This window comes from Pituophis catenifer, unplaced genomic scaffold (genome assembly GCF_029215685.1).
Source record: "Pituophis catenifer annectens isolate HBS135680 unplaced genomic scaffold, rPitCat1.0.hap2 SCAF_3, whole genome shotgun sequence".
In the NCBI taxonomy this organism is placed as follows: Eukaryota; Metazoa; Chordata; class Lepidosauria; order Squamata; family Colubridae; genus Pituophis; species Pituophis catenifer.
In genome coordinates this window covers 173,044,473-173,059,363 of record NW_027256883.1, presented here as the reverse complement: position 1 = coordinate 173,059,363, position 14,891 = coordinate 173,044,473, and the positions used below count along the sequence as shown (strand labels likewise).

The 14,891-nt window shown below is 38.6% G+C and overlaps 1 protein-coding gene across 1 annotated transcript in view; it reads left to right on the top strand.

Moving 5' to 3' along the window:
• CD34 (CD34 molecule) overlaps positions 1–14,891 on the top strand; it is a 39,081-nt gene that overhangs the window by 15,217 nt on the left and 8,973 nt on the right. The window contains exons 2-4 of the mRNA XM_070941566.1: positions 7,178–7,318; positions 9,833–10,083; positions 11,746–11,829. Coding sequence (XP_070797667.1) covers positions 7,178–7,318; positions 9,833–10,083; positions 11,746–11,829 — 476 coding nt within the window. The remainder of the gene's footprint in view (positions 1–7,177; positions 7,319–9,832; positions 10,084–11,745; positions 11,830–14,891) is intronic.

Sequence of the window (14,891 nt, the reverse complement as noted above, 5' to 3'; positions counted from 1 at the left end):
ATCATGGATTGGAAGATGCCAGGGGCAGCGCTGACTCCAAATTGGAGGCGGTTACATTTAAATGCCCCTCTGTGCGTGACAATCGTTTGGGCCTCCGCCGTTTTGTCATCCACTGGCAGTTGCTGGTAAGCCTGGGCCAGGTCCAGTTTCGCGAAAATTGATCCAGATCCCAGGGAATGCAGCAGATGTTGCACCACTGGGACTGGGTATGCGCTCTGTGCCAACGCCTTGTTGATGGTGCAACGGTAGTCAGCACAGATGCGCACAGACCCATCATGCTTCAGTGGGGTCACAATGGGGGTCTCCCATGAGGCATGATCGATCGGTTCCAGTACGCCCTGGGCGATCAGCTTATCCAGCTGTTCATCTACTTTAGGCCGCAGGGCAAATGGAACTCGGCGGGGCTTGAGCCTGATTGGGGTGATTCCCTTGTCCAGATTAAAAGAGATTGGCCTCCCCACAAATTTCCCCAGCTTACCATCGAAGACTTCTTTGAACTCTTCGATGATGGAGTCGAGTTCGTCCCTGCGGATCTCGTGGATGCCCTGGAGTGAAAGTCCTAGAGGCTTGAACCACTCCACGCCCAACAGGTTCGGTCGGCTGTGCTGCACAATGGTGATGGGTAGCTTTCCATCGAAGTCGTTGTACTTCACATGGATGGTTGCCCTGCCTAGGATTTCAATGGGGTTTCCGTTAAAGTCCACAAGTTTGTCTTTCGGGGCTTTCAGCTGGGTCCTTTTGTATGCCGGTTTCAGCTGTTGTAGGTGCTGCCAGTCCATGATGGAGAAGGCGGATCCGGAGTCTACCTCCATCTTGCACGGAGACCCCTCTGCTAGCAGCGTCACGTGGAACTTGGTGGTCCCCTCATCGCTTGTGTGAGCAATGGTGGTGGTCTGGTGCACCGTTCTGTTTCGGGGATATTCCTCCTCCCCGCGCCGGGACTGGTTTGAGGACCGTTTGGATGTCCTCTGATTATCTTTGCGATTTTCCCGGAATCGCGGTCTGGGCGGCTCCGGGGCTGGGTCTGTGGCTCTGCAGGCCTCGGCGATGTGGCCCCTCTTCAGGCATCGGCGGCAGGTCGCGTCCCTCCATCTGCAGGTTGCTCTGGGGTGGTCGCCTCTGCAGCTGCCGCATCGCTCTCCATGGTCGCCATGCTGTGGTGTTTCCCGCCTGGGAGGGCGGGACACCTTGTGGACGGCCATTTCCTCATCAGACTCGGATTGAGTGGTTGCCTCGTCTGATGAGGTTGGGCCCGACTTGTGGATCTTATGGATCCCTCTTGCTTTTACCATTGCTGCGGCTGCTTGTTCGGACGTCTCCGCCGCTGTTGCCTCGTCGAGGACGTCTTTAAGCGGAATCCTCTTCCTGCTGAGGAATTTCTTTTGCAGCCCCACATCTCGCATTCCAAAAACAATGCGGTCCCGGATGGCGTTGTCCACATTATCGAACTCACAGTTGGCAGCGAGTTGGCGGAGCGCTGCCACAAATTCTTTGATGGATTCACCTTCCCGCTGGTTTCTTTGCTGGAAGGTGAACCTGTTTGCGATGGGGGTGCCTGTAGGTGCATAGTGCTCCTGTAAGACGTCCTGCAGGTCGTTCTAGGACATCTCCTCGATGTCCCTAGGCGCCACGAGGTCCATCGCCATCTCTAGGACGTCCGATCCGCAATGAGCCAGGAAGAGGGCTCTTTTCCTCTCATCATCGAGGTTCTGGTATCCATTGCCTCGCAGGAACTGCCGGAATCGGACCATGTATGACCTCCACTTCTCCCGGGATGGGTCGAACGGGTTCAGCGCGGTCATCGGGGCTTGCGGGGTAGCCATTCTGGAAGTCGCTGTGGTGAAGTGACTTCAGCTCTTGGGCGATCGTGCCGTGAGTCTTTCTCAGGTTCTCTTCTCTAGTCCTTCGTCGCCAGTGTTAGATCAGGCGCAGGAACAGAAGACGTGACCAGCTCGATACATGTAACAACTTTATTCACAATGTAACAAGTAAAAGAAGACTGCTGGCGCGCTGCCGGAGCTCTCCTTATATTCGCTCCCGGCAGACGCACCGCCCCTAGACAGGGATTCAAATCTCCCGCCCGATGGCTGGCAGCCAATCCGGGCGGATGTCCTTATAAGGACATAACAATTAGGAACCTTAACCTCACAGAACAATTCCTTTGATTTCTATAACATATCTAATCATTACTCATTTCCACACTCTTGAAAACGCAGGTTTCTAGTGGGTGGGAAGAAGGCAAATTTAAACTGATCAATCCACCACATGGATAATCTGATATCCTGTCTTCAAGGCAATTCCTACAGTACTTGTTTATCATAAGGGACAGGAAAATCCTGTGGGTCCATGCAGATTTGAGAATGCCTGAACACATTATTTCTCTTCAGGTATGGTCAACCAAACAGAGAGGGGAGTCAGAATCTGCCCTAGGGTGCAAGTTTCATTTTATCGGTTTCTTTCTAGTTTCTCTTTGTGACAGAGACAGAACAAGCATTGTTATTGAAGAGTGAGAGAGGGATCATGATTACAAAGTATTAAACCAATGGGAAAAACACAGGTATTTCATTCTATTTTTCATAAGTGATGATTATGTGCCATTAGGTCATTTTTTTTACTCCTATCATCCATATAAATAGATTTTCGCCATGACAATCTATCCCTAACTTGGTCTTTCAGGTCTTCTAACGAAGCGTTCATCACCACTGTAAAAAAGTCCATCCACCTTGCTATTAAAGAGGTCATCCTCTTTTCTTTCCTTCCACCTTTCTCAGTATTAGAACCTTCTCCAGAGAGCTAGGTCTTTGCATATTTTATAGTATGCATGAGCTTCTATTTTGTTTTAAATTGCCATCAAGAAGCAGCATATAAATTTAATACTAAATCAAATGAAGACTATAAATCTGATTTTTTTTCCCCCAGTATGCAAGTAGGTTATATTAATAAGATTTGTAATTACTATAAATTTAGCAGTTTAAATGTAAATCAAGCAGTGAAGTGTATACAAATGAGCATGCAACTGTCACATGTCTACAATTTGGGTACAAGTACATGAATGTTAGTTCTTTTGCAAACTGGAATGTGTATACAAATAGCCTTTCATGCAGTGAATACAAAATAATGTCTGGCCAACACTATGGTGAACTTGCAACATTAATACACACATCCTGAGCTATGTTATATGAGACATCAATTACTCTGTTTCAGGCACTTGGCTCTAAACATTTGTTCTAGATTAATTTTTAGATAATCCAGAATTCTTGGCAATGGTAACATATCCTGTTGCACAACAGAATGTTCTTTTAATAAGGCTGATGGATATAAATATACACCTTGCCCAAACCCTGGAAAATAATTGATTTCTTGTTCTGCTTCTAGCCTTTTGACCTGTAGAAAAAATACCATGATTAAAATACTTTCAAGCAATTTTAAAGGTACTTAGAGAAGTATGGCTCATAGAAGAAGCACAGGAAAAATTGTCTGCTTTCAGAAACAATAATAGTAGCTCATAAATTACATTAGGTATCTGTAATATTTTCACAAAAGAGAACAAACAAAGTTGTGGAATGTGGATTATTAAAATAAAGATTTAAAGCTTGTTCGCTTGTTATCTAAGTTTCAAGTCTGTATTGACCTTTAAAGAAAAAATATAACCACAAGTTTGAAAGTCTGCAATTGTAGCATTTGTTATTAGAATCAAGTAATTTTTTTAAAAAGTTTTGGAAAGCTTGAGTGCATTTAACCTAAAATGGCAAAATAATTAGGAATAAATATTTTAAGGTAGTGTTTTATTACTGGAATTATTAATGGAAATATTATCTTAAATATTGCTTAAAGAATTACAAAGAATTAGGTTAGAGATAGCTGTCCAGCTGTTGATAAACTCCAGCTTCTATTAGTTACTGCCAGCAGAGTTTAAAGTAAAGGGTTGTAAAGTTGCAATCCAGCACTACTGTGAATAGTTCAGAATAATTATTCAAACAGAAACAGCATCAACTATTAAAAACATCTGTATACAAATGCATGTATTGTGATATGAAACATCTATTCTAATACAGAACTTTCTTGCAAAAAAAATGAAGAGGGTTATGTATGTGCGTGCGTGCATGTGAATGCTAATTCAGTTACATCCTTATTCTTTATTTCTCTAATTTCCTTTGTGTCCTGCATCATAAATTCCTTAAACTAGTTTATCTCTCATTCTACCAGCATTTTTTGTTCAATCCTACCTTTAAAGTTTTCCCATCTGGTTTCTGCCACTATCATCCTCTGAATGGCCCTTACCAAAAGTATTTTCAATGTTCCACTTCCCATCCAACTGTCCTCACTGCTCCATCTCTATAAGATCTGTTCAGTCTTTGATATAGTTGGTTGTTTTCTTCTGTTTGATTTTCCATTTATCAAAATTCTTCAAAGTTGTCTTCATGATTTGGTTCTCAGTTGGCTCGCTTCAAGTCAAGCTCTATCTAATCAAACTTTCAAGATGACCCGTGTTTTCTGTCTGATTTTTTCCTCTCAGGTCTCTGTACTTGGTCCTTTGATATAGATAGATGATTGATAGATAGATAGATAGATAGATAGATAGATAGATAGATAGATAGATAGATACAATAGATAGAATTCTTTATTGGCCAAGTGTGATTGGACACACAAGGAATTTGTCTTTGGTGCATATGCTCTCAGTGTACATAAAAATATATGTATAGAGTCATTTTGAGGGTAGGAGTTGAAACAATTTATGTCCAGGATGTGAGGGGTTTGTAAATATTTTCATAGCCCTCTTTTTGACTCGTGCAGTATACAGGTCCTCAATGGAAGATTGGTAGTAATTGTTTTTCCTGCAGTTCTAATTATTCTCTGAAGTCTGTGTCTGTCTTGTTGGGTTGCAGAACCAAACCAGACAGTTATAGATGTGCAGATGACAGACTCAATAATTCCTCTGTAGAACTGTATCAGCAGCTCTTTGGGCAGTTTGAGCTGTGCCAGTTTGGCACAGAAATAAAATTCTTTGTTGTGCTTTTTTGATGATGTTTTTGATGTTAGGTGTCCATTTTCGGTCTTGCGATATACTAGAACCTAGAAATTTGAAGGTCTCTACTGTTGAAACTGTGTTGTCTAGTATTGTAAGAGGTGGTAGTATGGGAGGGTTTCTCCTAAAGTCTACCACCATTTCTACGGTTTTGAGTGTGTGACCTTTGACCTTTCATATGACCTTTGACCTTTCAGAAGTATGTTGGGTGATTGCATTCCAGATGTAACTGGGTCAGAATAAAGAAGCGAGCAAGGATAGGATAAAAACATCTAATTTAATTTAACAGTCCTGACATTTTACCTCTGCATTAGCCGTGATACTGTAATTTTCAATGCAAGATGTCCCCGAGTCTTATTATCAAGGACTGCTTTCATTGTTGCTCTGGTGCCTAGGCAAGAAGCCTCAACTGTCTGTCTGCCTTTTCCTCCTGATCTCCCACTCCCAAATTGTTCAACTGCAATGGGGAAAAATGTACATGTGATTAATTTTCTCGGTATACCTTTCTACATGTGTATATTGCATGCTCGTGGCTTTGGAAGTACATGATCTCTCCTGGTGAAATGTGGATATATTTGTTCTTTATAGTCTAGCAAGAGAAATATACTGTATGTTGGAAAATATAGTAGTGCTCCCATTGCAATCCCCACTTTTAAATCATTTTTCTGACTCACTGTACGACACGTAGTTCCACTGCTGCAGAAGGAGATCTGCCAAGGTAGAGGCATTTTAGGTTTCAAGGGCTATATTTCAGGGGTACAGGAAACTGTTCCATGGAATTATAGTTGCTTATCTGCTTTTCTATTCTGTCACATCCCTTCCTGTAAATTTTAATCATCCAAAGACCTTCTGCTCCACCCTTTCAGTTTTTGTATTCTAGAAGAAGCTGGCATGGATTAGGTACTCCTAGAACTGCCTCCCTGAATGTCTTCTTATGTTGATTCCCTCCTGAAATTCCCCCCTGAAATTCACATTTTCCTTTTTTTTCCAGAATAACTTTAATCTGATCCAATGTACAAGCAATTGAACTAATAGCCTGTCTTTGCCAGATTGATCTCTCTCTTCCCCCCTTCCTGCTCCCCAAATGCTTTCCTGTTTATTTTAAATTGTGAATCCCTACAGGAATCTGTGAACCCTCCTCTTTGTAAATTCCATGGAATTGGGATGGAATTCTATCCATATACTACTATACTGAAACACTCATTGTCATGACCTTTAACTGGGTGCAATAGAACATCATAGGGCAACAATTTTTTGAACCAAGGTATCTTAAACAGTCTAATTTACAGAATGTGTCCAAAATCTAGGACTGGAAGAATTGAAATTGGGAAAGTTGTAGCTGCTTCAGTGATACTGGAGGTTGTTGTGCTGCTTTGCTTTTGCTACATACACGTGAACTTGCTTTTCAATGTTCCATGACAATTTCCCAGTAATGGATAGGGAGGGAGAGAGGAACAAAAAAGAAGGAATGCACATATACCCTCTCAACCCATTCCAGTACCACCCACAAGCTCCCCTGATCTCTGCCCACAAACTTTTCCTGACCTGCACTGCCCCCATGTGCCTTTTCCAACCCATGTTGGATCTCTTGCACATTTCCATACTCCAGGAAGGAAGGAAGGAAGGAAGGAAGGAAGGAAGGAAGGAAGGAAGGAAGGAAGGAAGGAAGGAAGGAAGGAAGGAAGGAAGATTGATTTCTGAAACTCTCTGCCTGCTTCCCACAAGGAAACGCAATGGGAAAACCAGCAGGAAGTCATAAGTCGCTTCCGCTCTCACTGCTTTTTTGTCTACAAATGGTCATTCTGCTTCTCTGTTTAAGTAAGGAAATATCTCTGAAATGATGACCCAATGGGTCACAGGTTGTCCAGTAAATAATAATAAACAATGAATCTGCCTCAATTTCTGTTGTGCCAATGTATAAAAGGAAAGCAGGCAACATCAATTTGTTGGGAAGTGGTGACCAGTCTTGTAAATATGAAAGTTTACTTGCATCAAGTAAACTTCCTACCATAAACAATAAAAAAAAGGACTCCATATTTTTCTTGTTGTTGCAGCATTTCTACTTTGTGCCTCATCAAAGAGTCTTCTACAGCATCAAATTGTACTAAATAACTATAAATATTTTACATTTCTTTCATTTTTCATTTTTAGAAAATCCAGTCTCTGGTGATGAAAATGTTTCAAGTACTATTTTTCCAAATACTACCATTGCTGAGAAGTTGACGATAATCATTACTCCTACTTCTGCTTCTAATATTACCTCTTTAAGCCCTACTATTACATCACTAGAAGGTAAATTGGCTTCAAAAGTGGTGAAATTCAAAAATTTTCTCTACCGGTTCTTTGGGTGTGGCTTGGAGGGCATGGCTTGGTGATCATGTGGCTGGGTGGGCATGGATTGGTGGTCATGTGACTGGGTGGGCGTGGGTTGGTGGTCATTTGACTAGGGAAACCAACTATCACATTTTACACAAAAATAACACAAAAGCTACACAACTGACTCGCATACAATGCAAAAGCAGCTGGACTTCACACAAAATGGCCTCTGCAACAAGCAGGAACCTCACAGAGAGCTCAAAAACAAACTATCACACTTTATACAAAAATAACACAAAAGCTACACAACTGACTCACACAATGCAAAAGCAGCTGGACTTCACACAAAATGGCCTCTGCAACAAGCAGGAACCTCACAGAGAGCTTAAAAACAAACTATCACACTTTACGGAAAAATACCAGTTTGGGCAATAGGTAGTAAAAAAATGCTTTAAAAAGTAAAAAAAAAAGTTCCGATGATCGCGCGCCACAGCTGATTCTCACAGCTGATCGTTGGAACCTCTTTTTTTTACTTTTTAAATAATTTTTTACTATCTATTCACCCGAACCGGTAGTAAAAAAATGCTTTAAAAAAAGTTTTTTAAAAGTTCCGACAATCAGCTGTGCTGTGCGATCGTTGGAACTTATTTTTTTTTAATTTTTAAAGCATTTTTTACCAATGGATTCTGATGAACGAGTAGCATTTTTACTACAGATTCGCGGGAACCGGCCCAAACCGGTAGCCTTTCACCCCTGGGCTTCAATATTTCTATGGAACTAGTTTGACTCATTTAATCATTTATGATAAAAACATAACTTCCTCAAAGTGTTGCCATTTCTGTTTTCCCAGTTTTCCCATCTTTTCTCAGACTGCTAATATTCTGACCTATTCTGACCTGGAAGAAAAAAGAAAATATTGAAATGTAATTGAATAATTCTTAGTGCAATTTCCCAATTTTTCAAGAAACTGTTCAATTTTTAAACTCCTTTTATCAGGAATGAGATGTTATACTTTAGTTTTATCTCTAGACATCAATTTATCACTTCCCTTCCCAATTCCAGGCTATTATTTTAAATCAATTTTTTAGCTAGTACTTAAAATACTTTGCTTATTATGCGAAAGTATTGTTAAACATCTGAAATGATCAGACTTTACTATCATAGATCAGTTCAAAATAAATTCAAAATTAAGACATACCTCCTAAATAGTGAGTCATGAAAATAAACAGCAGAGTTCACAATTGTGAATCCTAAATGTGAGTAACAATTAAAAAAATAGAATAAAACTAACAATAAACAATCACTTTGTCTGGAACAATAGATATTTAAAACATGATTATTAATAAGTTATAGCTAATACTGCAGGTAACAGGACAATATTTAGCTATGTTCAATAAAACAAAGTTCAACTGATCAGATAGCAATAGGTGAAGAGAAAATGACTAGGACATTAGTCTAAAAATAGGGATAATAGCTCCTGACATGAAATAACATAAAGTGAACAATACAATACTACACAATGCAACATGGCTCAATATCTGTATTGTTCCCGGGCCAGAGAGGCATAGTCATTACTCAAATGGAATGTCCTCATATCTCCCCTCAGTGAAAGCTGTTGGGAAAGCATTAAATCTAGCCAAAAACAAACTTCTCCTAAATTTAGAGACCAGTATTTCATTAAGTGTTGAGATATTTAAAGTTTAATAACTGGAGCAGTGAAGGGTTGGACAATGAGTAAAAACACCCAGTTATAGCTAATTGGTTAAAGAGAGTTGGCCACTGCATGAGAGAATCTGAGCTGTAATTAGTTGTTGTGAGTAAAGGGGGCATTTCCTTATTTCCCACTTTTTTTCTCTGTGCTCTCTGTGATTTACCTCATGGTTCCTGCTGTGTTGATTTATCTGACAATGTCCCTGTTTTCCTATTTTATTTATTGTAAATATATTTATTTATATAAAAATGCTTTTTCGTGTAGAATCTCTGACTCCATTTGGACACCAGCTGCACAATTCCCTGACATTAAGATATTGTGCTGGTTAGAATGGTTGAGCGAGATTACTCAAAATATATTTAGGTATGGCTGACTGATGCATCTGAAGCTCCAGATCAAAATGTGCTATTTGAGATCATTAAGTGCAACTCATAGCCCATCAATTTACACAAAAATGTGAAAGCACTGCTGCCAGTTCTTTACATGGTGTGGTTCTTCATTCACATCAAGTTCTTTTCAAGAAGCTGGGATGTTGTAATGTATCAGCGTAATATATATGCAGATCCAAGTAATGTGGATTTTTGTAATTGACAGATGAAAAAATTGTATCTTTACCCATTTTCCCCTCATCTTTTGTAGAAATTGATCATGTAATCATTTGAAGAAATTGACCATGTACGTAGAAATTGATCATGGATTATTATTATTGTTAGTCAGCCAGATGTTTAGACTGGATTTGGCATTTTTCTCTACCAATCAATTCCTTTATTTCTTTCCAGAGACATCAAGTAATGCTACCAAGCCAGAGACAATTGCCCCCATTACACCCACAACAAACATAACTTTGCCAAATACAACAGCTAAGTCATTTACTACACAGTGGAATGCAACATTGACTACTAACAATGAGACAACAACGATTCAAAATTTAACCTCAACACCGCTTCTAATACATGAACCTACTAAGCCAACAACATATAATTCTACCAATTTTCTTATTACAACCATGACTGAGAACAACAATGTGATGGTAAGATTGTGAAAATTTAGGATTGTTATGAAAAAGGAAAACTATTAATCTCCTTTATTGGGACTATTACTGTAAATCAATGATTTGTGTATTAATCAGTCTCATTGATATGGTATTTCAGATACTTTTGCAAAGGTGCCAGCCTATATTCTTCAGCTCCTTGGATGGTTCTCATAGGTGCCCATTTATTTCTTTGAATCTCACCTAGGCTATTGTTGTTCTTATTTCATTTTATTGGGGAAGAGGGTGCAAGAGAATGGATGTGTTTACATAACTTTTTTCCTCAGCAGAGGAAGCTTCAACAGCTGATTGGCAAAATGCCCAGAGCACAAATGTGAAGGGAAGAGGGAACATAAATTTGCAACTCCCAGCTGTGGTCTTCTCTAATGAGCTTTCCCACATTCAGGTTTTTAATAGCATTTGACATTCAGACACTGTAATGTTCTACATGACCATTTTACTAGTTACTGTTTTGCTACTATTTTGTGTTCAGAAAATGTGAATTGTCACACAATCTCATCTTGCTATATGAAAATGTATCTGAGTACAGGTAAAACTAATTGTGCAATAAAAATTGTTATTGCATAAACATTGGCTTTAATCTGAATTTACATTGACTCTGTCCTCAGTGTTGGAATTACAAAGCCAAATATTCCTAAAACAAAAGAAACTGATGCTAAAGTAACATATTCCTTGATACTGACCCTTCTTTCATTTATCTGATGTGTTTGATTTGATGCCTTTGAAGAAGTTTACCTATGATTTCAAGTGGATAAAATTTAAGTTCAGCAGATTTCTTTGGTTTGACATCTCCATTTCAGGTTACCCTGTAATTCACCAATGGTCTTTTCAGCCATGTAATACTATTTGTCTGATGGAAGCAGATACATTTTTGAATTATGTCTCCTTTCAGAAAATGGTTGAAAGTTTTCTAACATAATAGAACCATGAGAATATTTCCTAAGATAATTATCTCTCACATATTGCCATCCTGAACTTTGCAATTATCTTCACAGGTATGGCTCAGTGTGTCCTCATCACATAAGGTGAACTAGTATTTCAGAAACAGTCTTCTTCATGTTGATCTCTCTATTATAGAATAGCCTTCTCAGCGATAGTTGTCTAACACCTTCTTTGTAGTCATGTTTACACCAACTTGCTGGTTTGTCTGCTTAATACACCTATTTGTTTAAAATCACATGTAAGCATAAAAAGACCTTTTTAGTCATTTCTGTTATTATACTTTGGGATTTACTTTTTCCACAAGAAAAAAATATTTGGGTTTTTTCTGTCACATATTAGCAATGCCATTTATTCTTTGTTCTTGAATTATTCAGTAAGCACATATCAATAAAGGAGAATATTTGTAGCTCAGGATTGAAATTGGGGTCCTTGGTGCTCTCTGAACTTAATTGTTTTCTTGCAGATGTTTCATTATCCAAACTAGGTAATACTAGTACTGGCTAGTACTGATGATCACCATAGTCTGGGTGATGAACCATCTGACAACCAACAACCAAGCTTAGAGAGCACCAAGGACTCTCTAAGCACATATCAATTAATTGGCGATTTCACAGAAATGCAATTAGCAAATAAAATAAACAAATGACACTAGACAAAGGGAAATGCAATGATATACTCTTCCATCCTTTCTTTTTCTAGTTCAACATCACATGTATGAAAATCAAGCAGCGGCCTCCTGCCACTGAAGTGGTATGCTTGGAACTCCATGAAGTCCAATCTTGTGTAAGTAGGCAGGAAAGAGAAAATGGCAAGGGAGGCATTCATTATAATGGAAATTTTGCTTTGCTTTAAGATAAAAGGTTGGGGGGGGATTTCTTGGTGCGGAAGATCTAACATGTTAAAGTAAAAGTGATGGTTACCCTACATCCAACTTTAAAACAATAGGTGCAATTTGTTTCTATTCAATGCAAAATCACATGTATTTCAAATGTTCATCATGACCCATTTGGTTCTAGACTTTGTCAATGCTTTGTTCCTAAAACTTCATGCATTCCATTTGTTATGTCTATAAGTTGTCCAACAAACTCCAGCATCATATTTACACACCAGGCACTTTTTCCACTACAGCATCCATAGTTGTAGGAACAGCATATAGCTTCTCTACATGTGTAAGAGGGAAGGGGAAAGAGAGTAATAGCTCATTTGAGTCCAATAGCTGAAAAGCATAGATATCTAGACAAAGGAAAAGGATGGAAAATGATGAAATGAGCACTGTGAGATTGTGAAACAACGCATCCATTGCATACTTATATGTGACATTGTGAAGCAAGTATGTTTTTGCATGGTGATGTCAAGATGCCAATTTCTTAATTTTGGCATCATTATGGTTAGTTCTTAGCATCTGTCCTGGAGGATAGACCGAGGTAAAAATTCATGGCATCCTGTTTTTATAACAAGGAAAATTAAGCTGAATTGGAAGGGAGATCATAAAGAAACTGATTAGACATTGACTAGAAAGTGTTAAATCCAGTTGGTTGAGAAAAGTTTTGAGTTCAAGGAGCAGAATGCTTGGATAAAGCAAGAGTTCCAGAAATGGGAGAATGGCTTCTCTGCAAGTCCCACAAAATTTCTGTTTTGCAAATCTTAAAATTATGTTTACCATCTACTGACTTAAACTCCTACAAAAGTTCACTTTTGTAGCATAAGTGCCACCTAGAGGGCTGATATTTAAGCAAAAAAACAAAGAACATCCACTTGTGTTAATAATTTATTTAAAATTGTGATAACAAAAAGCAGGTTAGCTACCCTTTAACTCCATTCATTTACACACTGTATTGGGGATCAGTATTAGGGAAACTTTATCAGATTGATCATTATTGTTATTTGAGTTACTGTACATGATTGACAACCACAATTACTCCTCTGCAGGATTGACATAATTTATATGTTCCTGTAAATGTGTGAAATTAGGCATTTTATAGAATGCCCTAGGAAATCTATAGAATGCCAAAAATGAGATGTCAAAGTATAAAATGCTTAATATGTCACACATTTCCTGTGACTTCTATGCAATGCCGAAAGGCAAAGTGGCAAATTATAAAATACTCCCCCTAAAATACCATTCTTGCCTTCCTTGTTGCAACAAGTAGCTCAATACTGGTCTTTTTATCTTATTTTTTTCAATAATAAAGTCCTGTACTTTATTTTGAATTTCTTCTTTCATTTTCATATACTGTATGTTAGTCCTAATCCTAACCCTAATCCTTTTCATGATTCTTTTTTCATGCTTTGCCTAAATAGCTTTTGGCATTCTGCATAATGTCTACGTATATAATACCTAGAGAAACATAGCATATTAAAATAACACAAACATTTCATACTTTTGACTAAAACATCATGCATTCAATAGATTTCCTAGGCGTTCTATACAATGCCAGTTTTTCATACATTGCCAGTAACGTATATATTGAAATCATTGATTAGAAAGCCTGGAAATTGAAGTTCTGATACATCTAAGGTAAAGGTAAAGGTTCCCCTCGCACATATGTGCTAGTCATTCCCAACTCTAGAGGGCGGTGCTCATCTCCGTTTCAAAGCCGAAGAGCCAGCGCTGTCTGAAGACATCGCCATGGTCATGTGGCCAGCATGACTAAATGCCAAAGGCGCACAGAACGTTGTTACCTTCCCATCAAAGGTGGTCCCTATTTTTCTACTTGCATTTTTTATGTGCTTTCGAACTGCTAGGTTGGCAGAAGCTGGCACAAGTAACGGGAGCTCACCCCATTACACAGCACTAGGGATTCGAACCACTGAACTGCAGACCTTTCAATCGACAAGCTCAGTGTCTTAGCCACTGAGCCACCGCGTCCCTCTGATACAGCTAGAAGACACCAAATTAGGAAAACTGCCTAAATGAATCAGGATGTGAAACTTTTACCGAATTACCCGTTTGACTGAAGTTCTGGCTTTGTCATCACAACTTTTGATAAAGGCTTATATAAGCCTTGGAAATCACATGTTAGCATATCCCCAATATATTATTCAATAACAATTCTGATATTAGTAATGGCTTGTAGGTTTTTCTAAATTATTAACAACTGGCTAATAATGCTGTACTGGCTAATAAGGCACTACTTAGCATTCAAACAAAAATAGCTAATAAGCAAAAATTGTCAACTAACTAATGAATTGTGAACATTAATTTGTCAATATGGAGCATTATAATATATTCTGTAAAAGAAAGTCACAAACTAGTGTCTGATTTCCATCTGAAACATTATTTTTACTCACTGGTATATGGACAGGGTTTTTCTTTTTCATGAACAGGAATTTATGGATGGCTAAGTACGTAGGTCATAATATTTTCTTTAATTGTGATGACCATGCATGCTATTGGAGGAAACATGGATGATGATGATGATGATATTATAATGGTATGATGAACAGGAATCTATTATAAAATTCATCTTTGAATCATCTCTCTCTCTCTGTGTGTGTGTGTGTGATTTCAAGCAAAATCAGTTGCATAAGTGAATATTCCAAGCATAAACTTAAATATCACTTTATAATTTATTGTTTTATAATAATTATTATTACTCAATCCTAATTGCTAAAATCTTGCACCAGCCTCCACCAATGGGAGAAAGATTATGATAGCTGATACATCTAGGAGGCATCAGTTTAAACCTGTAGGTTATGCGCACCTACATTTCTTTGTTGTGATCTTTTTCACTTACCACAGAAACTGAAAAGATACTGTAATGTATTATTGTCCTGAACATACACACAATTTGCAGCTTTATCTCTTGGCTAATTTTTAGTGGAAACTGGGATCAGTCCTTCTT